The 7500-nt window shown below is 40.6% G+C and overlaps 1 protein-coding gene across 1 annotated transcript in view; it reads right to left on the minus strand.

The window, feature by feature from the left end:
- LOC115231384 (putative uncharacterized protein DDB_G0277255) overlaps nt 1-4774 on the minus strand; it is a 7199-nt gene extending 2425 nt beyond the window's left edge. Inside the window, exons 1-2 of the mRNA XM_036500061.1 lie at nt 4667-4774; nt 1-1894 (exon numbers count right to left, since the gene is read on the minus strand). The exon at nt 1-1894 is cut by the window's left edge and continues 2425 nt beyond it. Of these exons, the coding sequence (XP_036355954.1) occupies nt 1-1894; nt 4667-4774 (2002 nt within the window). The remainder of the gene's footprint in view (nt 1895-4666) is intronic.
- Nucleotides 4775-7500: the final 2726 nt, after the last annotated feature.

Consider the following 7500-nt stretch of genomic DNA (forward strand, 5'->3'; position numbering starts at 1 on the left):
GCATTGAATTATTACCGTCTGGACTGTACACATTCTGATAATCGACCACCTCACCGGGAGATAACTGTTGACGCTCTGATCTCGAAGGAGACCGACTGTTTTCACCTGAATCCGAATTGCAACAAACTCTGTTATTAATAAGGTCCTTTGAATTGTGAGGCAGATTTGCTTGGGGAGAAGGTTGTTGTTGTTGTTGTTGTTGTTGCGTTGGATGGTGCTGTTGTTGCTGTTGCAGATTTGGGGAAGGGGGTATTTGACCATCGACGTCGACTTCTTCGTCTTCTTCTTCTTCGACAACTCCCCCCTCCTCTTTATTTTCACCTTCTTTCCCAATTCTTTCTCCTTCTCGTTCTTGGTGATGAGGTGATTGTCGCTGTTGTTGTTGTTGTTTACGATCTTGGTATCGTTGCTCTCCTTGCTCTCCTTCCTCTTCTTCTTCTTGGGTTTCTTGCACTTCTAACTCTTCTTGCTCTTCTTGTCTTTGTTCATGTTCCTGCTCTTCTTCTTCGTCGTCGTGATGTATGTTCGGATTTGGCGTAGATGGCGCTGAGTGCGTATGGACAACGTCCAAAGGAGGCGAAACCGACCGTCTGAGCAGTATTGGAGAGCGCGGTTGCTTTAGATGATGCTGTTGTTGTTGTTGTTGTTGTGATGCCTGATGATGGGTGTAGTGTTGCTGCGATAGTGATGACTGTGGGGACATGGGGGAATGATGTATTGGTGATCTCGACTGTTGTTGTTGTTGCTGATGATGATGATGTTGTTGGTGAGGGGGTGGAATTAGCGATGGAGACTGTTGTGGGGAAGGTGGCAACGGCGGCGGAAGAGGCGGCAGTGAGGGAGGCGGTGGCGGCTGTTGATGATGATGCGACGATAACTTATGTTGCTGCTGCTGTTGATGAAGATGCTGCTGCTGCTGCTGGTGATGATGATGTTGCTGCTGCTGCGTTTGAAGATTTTGCATGTGATGTTTCGACGACGTCATGTGCGCGAATTGCAGTGGCGTTACCCCAGGAGGGGGCGGAAGAGTGGGTATCGGCGGAGGGGGTGGTGGGGGAGGGTGCCGTGAAGAAAGATTCGGGCCATTGATGGTCGGCGGCGGCGGTAACACTGTTGTCGCCGATCCCAACATGGCCGACGATGAAGAAGCGGAAGAAGAAGAAGAAGAAGACGACGACGATGACGACGACGACGACGACAGCTGCTGTTGCTTATGATGATACTGCTGTTGCACTTGGTGCATCATCGCTGACGAAGGATGCCCTGGTGGCGACGGTGGTAAAGACGAATACACATTCGCCCCACCCGCGCCATTGCCGATCATGTGACTCGGACTATTAGTTCTGCTGCGACTTCCGGTACTGCTGTTGCTGTTGTTGCTGTGGTGGCTATTATGGCTGTTATGGCTGTTATTAGAGTTGACATTACCACTGTTGCTGCTGTTGTTGTTGTTGTTATTGTTACTACTACTGCTGTTGTTGCTGCTGCTGCTGCTGCTGCTGTGATGATGGTGATGGTGTTGCTGTGAATGATGATGGCTTGGATTACTAGAGTTGTTCATCTGCCCACTTCCGCTACCACCACCACCGCCACCACCACCGCCAGAGCTTCCGCCACGCCCACTGCCACATGATCCACCTCCACTACCACCACCACCACCACCACCACCACCACCACCACCACTACCACCACTACTACCACTACTGCTGCTACCATTACTTCCACCACCACCACCACCACCACTACCACCACTACCAGCACCACCACTACCATTGCCGCCGCATTCTCGTTGATTCTCACGCACCAAAGCATTCTTATGCTCTGCCGCCTCAGCGTTTGAAATATTTTCCTGCTTCTTCCATTTTGTTCGCCGATTCTGGAACCAGATCTTCACCTATTTCAAAGAAAGCAAAACCATTTAGTAAACGCTAGTCAAATGGAACGAATTACATATGTTTTGTTACATAATAAAAGCAATACATTCGCTTCGTTTTACTTTAACAGCATTTATTTTTGGTTACGTAACATAATAAACATCATTATCTCAGCTACATAACGGAATAACATTGTTAACACTTCGTTTTAGTCACGTGACACGATAACACATTGTTATTCGTCGCATAACGGCTTGTTTTGATTGTCATAACATGATGACACAGATGTTTGGTCAGCAATAACAGTTATAATAAGGGTGAAAACTGTAATAATAATAATAATAATAATAATAATAATAATAATAATAATAAGTATTATTTGTAACGATGATGATTATGATGATGATGACGACAACGACGACTTCGACGATGATGATGATTATAGTACAATAATAATAATGATTTCTTTTATCTTTTATGAAAGAACTCATTATTTTTCTTGTTGCTGTTATTTTTCTTATTATCGTTATCATCATCATCATCATCATTATTATAATATGCCGGAAAATAAAGATTATAGACAAGCATATCATGTTGTTTTGAGTGTAAAACTTCATGACATACTATTTTGGTCATAATAATAATAATAATAATAATAATAATAATGATATTAATACTGATACTAATAAATAATAATGATGTCTTTATTAACCACAAGGGTTTAAATTAAGTAAAACGTTATGAACAGTACAGGACAAAACTAAGAAATGTGTGCGTGTGTGTTTGCGTGTGTGTGTGCGTGAGTTGTTGTGGGGGTTTTGCATGTGAACAAGACCATAAATTTTTTTTAAATGAACACTGTGTGTACCTCAATAAGGGAGGGATAAGGTTGGAGGGTTGCTCATGGAAAAGCCCCACAAAACCATTGGTATCCTCACTTTTGGTGTAGGCGCCTATTTTTTCCTTTGCTTTTTTTCAACTACGGGCGTTATACAAACCAAAAGACAGGAACTGGTAGCATGAATATTAATTTCTAGCAGGGGTTTTCATTTGCATATTTCTATATCTGTGTGTGTGTGTGGGGGGGTGTAGGCCTTATGCGTGTGTGTATAGGCTTTTGGGTATCTATTAATATAAAATATAGAAAAATAGGTTCGTAATTAAGTATATAGATAGGTAGGTAGGTAGGTAGGTAGATTGATATGTTTCTTTATTAGCCACACAGAGCTGCACACAGACGGGACAGCTTACAAAGTTGAGGTTTTCTTTTTAGGTAAAACGAAAAAATAAATGAAAAAAATAAAAAAATAAAATGTGGGGTAGGTTTTCGATCAAAAGGGATCGTAAAAGGGAAAGAAGAAGAAAAAAAGCAAGAAAACAAAACGATCAATAGGGATCGTGTATCACAGTGTCATGATATAAGGTTTAAAGAGGGAAGCATATAAGGTTTATCCTTGGGAAGAAAAGCCTACGGAAGAGACCACGGCAACCTCGGTCAATATTGTTACATGTTACCACATTTGTTTTCAAGTAGGTAACCCTCTGTTTTAAATTTCCGGGTTCATAGAATCATGTTCACAGGATCATTCATACGTGCCATCCTTGCTACATTCACCCATCTTTTTTTAAAACATTTGCTAGACAAAACTTGCCTCTCTACTCTCACTTTCCTTTTCAAGTGATACTTAAAGAAGTTGATGAGAGATTGACCAGAGAGGAAAGTCTTTGTCTCCAATTCTTTCAGACGCGTCCACCAGATACATTCTTTCGCCATAGCCACAAGGATGATGAAAATAGCTCTTTTTTCCCGTTTGAAGGAAGGAGGCGTGACAATATTGACCATAGACTCAGCTGATAAACCGACACGTCCCACACGTGACAGCAGTTGTTCGACATAAGCCCACAGGTCGGAAATTGTTGGACACTGCACGAGTGCGTGCAGAGCGGTTTCGTCGCTCTGACCGCATCTCGGGCAGGTCGGCCCCGTGTTTCTCGAGCCGTGTCTGTAGAGCTTATCCCGAACGGGTAGCGCTTCTCGATAGCACTGCCAGGCCAGGGATCTCTGGAAGTTGTCCATGGGTCCTGGCCCGAAAGTCGTCCCGAACAGGCGGGTCAGGTACTCCTCGTTGACGTCCAGGTTTGCCCCGAGCTCGTCGTCGTACCTCCCCTCCACTAATCCCCTATAGAATGCTTTGGTTGTGATGAAGTCACTCAAGGTCAACCCAGGACGGCAGAGTTGTTTGAGAGCAACCCGACACTCGCGGTGCCATTCGCCCTTTTTCGGCTACTTTTTGATCCACGACTGCAGTTCGGTCATGGAGACGAGTTGCGGGAAAGCGTGCCTCACAAACGGCGACCACACCTGTTCACTGTCGTCTACGTAGAGCCCGAGATGTCGCAGTGTCAGCGCGTGTCTGCGCATCATCAACCACGGCATGCCCAATGGATGGATAGATAGACAGACAGACAGACAGACAGACAGACAGGCAGATAGATAGATAGACGTTGAGCAGGCAGAATCGTTGCCGCGCCGCGCAAAATGCTTATCGACATTTCCCCTGTGTTTGTGTTCTGAGTTCAATATTCCACGGAGGTCGAATTTACCTTTCGTCCTTTCGATATCGATAAAATAAGTGCTACCTGATCAATGGGTTCGATATAACCCACTTACCCGCTTTTCACGAAAATGCTAAGCTTATGCAAAAATTGGAAACCAGTTTAAATGAATATACATATAGTATAATATTGACCGAAAGACAAAAACGGATGGTCACAGATGGAATGTCTTTTACAATCAAAAGCCCTTCGCACAACGGCAAATACGAACGGTAGCAACGAGAAACATAATTGCTACCACTACTACTGCTGCTGCTGCTACGATCACGTGTCTTTTCACGCATTGTGAATGTATCTGTAGCCAGCAGTCACTGAGATTTTCGTTTAATAAATTACCCGATCGTAATCAAGCTACGTTTCTCTTCATCATCCGAATTAGTGACTTTATCTTATTAAACGTGTTCATCAAGATGGCCGACATGTTGAACAATGACCGTCAACAAAAATTCAATGAAGCAAATAAAGACACTCCGCCATTTAATTATCCACTTACGTCTTAATTTAACGACCTATCTCTTTACACATCTGTGTAACTATTCGTATTGCGTATACGTATCTCTATATAACAGCCTGCCTGTTTGTTTCTCCTCTCTATCACTTTCACTTTTCTGTTCTTTTCTTGTATTTCTTCCTATATGTATATATATATATATATATATATATATATATATATATGTATATATATATACATATATATATATATTATGATATAATATAATATAATATATATAATATGATATAATATATTATAATATATAATATAATATATATGTTTACATAATATATATATATATATGCATGTATATGTGTATCTGTCTGTCTATCTATCTTTCTATCTGTCTGTCTATCTGCCTTATCTCTCTCTCTCTCTCTCTCTCTCTCTATATATATATATATATACATATATATATATGTATGTATTATGTATGTATATATATATTATATATATATATATATAATATATATATATGTATGTATATATATATATGCCTTTCTCATCGTTCACTTCACGCTATGTGTTAGTGAACATGTGTGCATATATGCATCCGTATGTATGTATGTACGTACGTATGTATGTACGTACGTATGTATGTACGTATGTATGTATGTATATATTCATGCATACATGTTTCCATGTATATCTATATCCTTTCATAATCAATTAACCTGGCCCACTCGTGTCTCTACCACTCTCTCTCTTCCTTGCCATATATCTCTCCTTCCTCTCTCCCCATCTTTTCTCCACATATTTTTCCCATCCATCTCTCTCACCCTTTCGTCACTCTCTCTCTCTCTCACACACTTTCTCCCCCTCATCCTCTCTCTCTCACTTTCCCTCTCCCCTCTCTTTCTCTCTCTCTCTTTCGCACTGACCATGCTCTGAAAAAAATCTCTACTTAAACGATTACCAATAACTTCATTGAGCACCATGTTGGAACAACAGCTCGGAAATGCGCTGTTTCTCAGATATACATTTGCTACAGCAGTCTCTCACCAGTCCTTCTGATCCTTAGAATCCTCATATCTTATCAGTTTCCCTCATATGTCCATAATTATACCAGCAATGCCTTATCTTTTAATAGTAACTATACACATATTGCTTGACCTTTCATCAGATACCCTTATTTTTCTGTGATTCTACCCACAATAAATGATCCCTCTACGCTGATATGCAACTAGAGATATATAAATCTTATCATCCATCAGATAACTTCATTTCTTTTGTAATAATACCCACAATAGATTATCGATTACGATTATCAGCTCTACAAAAATGTTTATCATTGATCACCAACCGTTCTTTAGTTCGTAAACAACACTCAAAATGGTGGACCTGTGTTTGTAGTAACGGCAGATATATAAAATTTGTCTTTCGTTATATATCTTTATTTTATATACTCGTTATGATGCGATCTATTATATAGTAGTGGTGGTGGTGGTGGTGGTGGTAGTAGTAGTAGTAGTAGTAGTAGTAGTAGTAGTAGTAGTAGTATAGTAGTAGTAGTAGTAGTAGTAGTAGTAGTAAGGAACACTGTAACTTAGCGATTTAGCATTAATACACCGAGAGAATAAGTACTACGTATTCTTGTATTCTTTCACTTCTTACAGTCATTTTGACAGCGGCCGTGCTGGAGCACTGCCATAAAGGGTTTTAGTCGAAGAAATCGACACAACGACTTATTTTTGTAAGCCCAGGACTTATTCTATCGGGCTTTTCTTACCGAACCGCCAAGTTACGGTGACGTAAACACACCAACATCGGTGTCAAGCGATGGTGGGGAGACAGACACAAACACACACATATACACCCGTCGTATATATATATATATATATACATATATATATATAAAAGATTCTACTTTCACTTTCCGTCTATCAAATCCACTCATATGTCTTTGGTCGGCCCACGGTTTAGAGTAGAAGACATTTGTCCAATGTGCTACGCAGTGGAAATGTAGTTGAGAAACAAACTTCTCATCACACATTCACACACACACACACACACACAAATATATTTCCTTTATTTATACCTCTATGTATATGCATACATATTGTACACATATATACATACATATATGTATATAGAAACATATATGTATGATGTGTGTATTTATATATATATATATATACACCCACACATATGCGTATGTGTGTATATATATATATACACCCACACACATGCGTATGTGTGTGTGTGAGTGTGTATGTGTGTGTGTGTAATAGTTTTAACTACCCATTAATTTTTAAAATATAGTATTCTCTGAAACAAACTACCAGTTCTGTCCAACCATCACAACCACCATCAACCCTTTCACCTCACCACCACCACCCACCTCCTACTTCTACCACCACTACTGCTGCTGCCGCTACTATTACTATTCTACTAATACAAATTATGTGTGTCAGGTTTCTCTGTAAGTCAGTCTATCTTTAAACATCGCCCTGCTTAACAGACCATTAATGTTGTTATTATCATCTCTCCCCCTCTTCGCCCTCCTCTCTCAACCCG

Source organism: Octopus sinensis, unplaced genomic scaffold (genome assembly GCF_006345805.1).
Source record: "Octopus sinensis unplaced genomic scaffold, ASM634580v1 Contig18383, whole genome shotgun sequence".
NCBI lineage: Eukaryota > Metazoa > Mollusca > Cephalopoda > Octopoda > Octopodidae > Octopus > Octopus sinensis.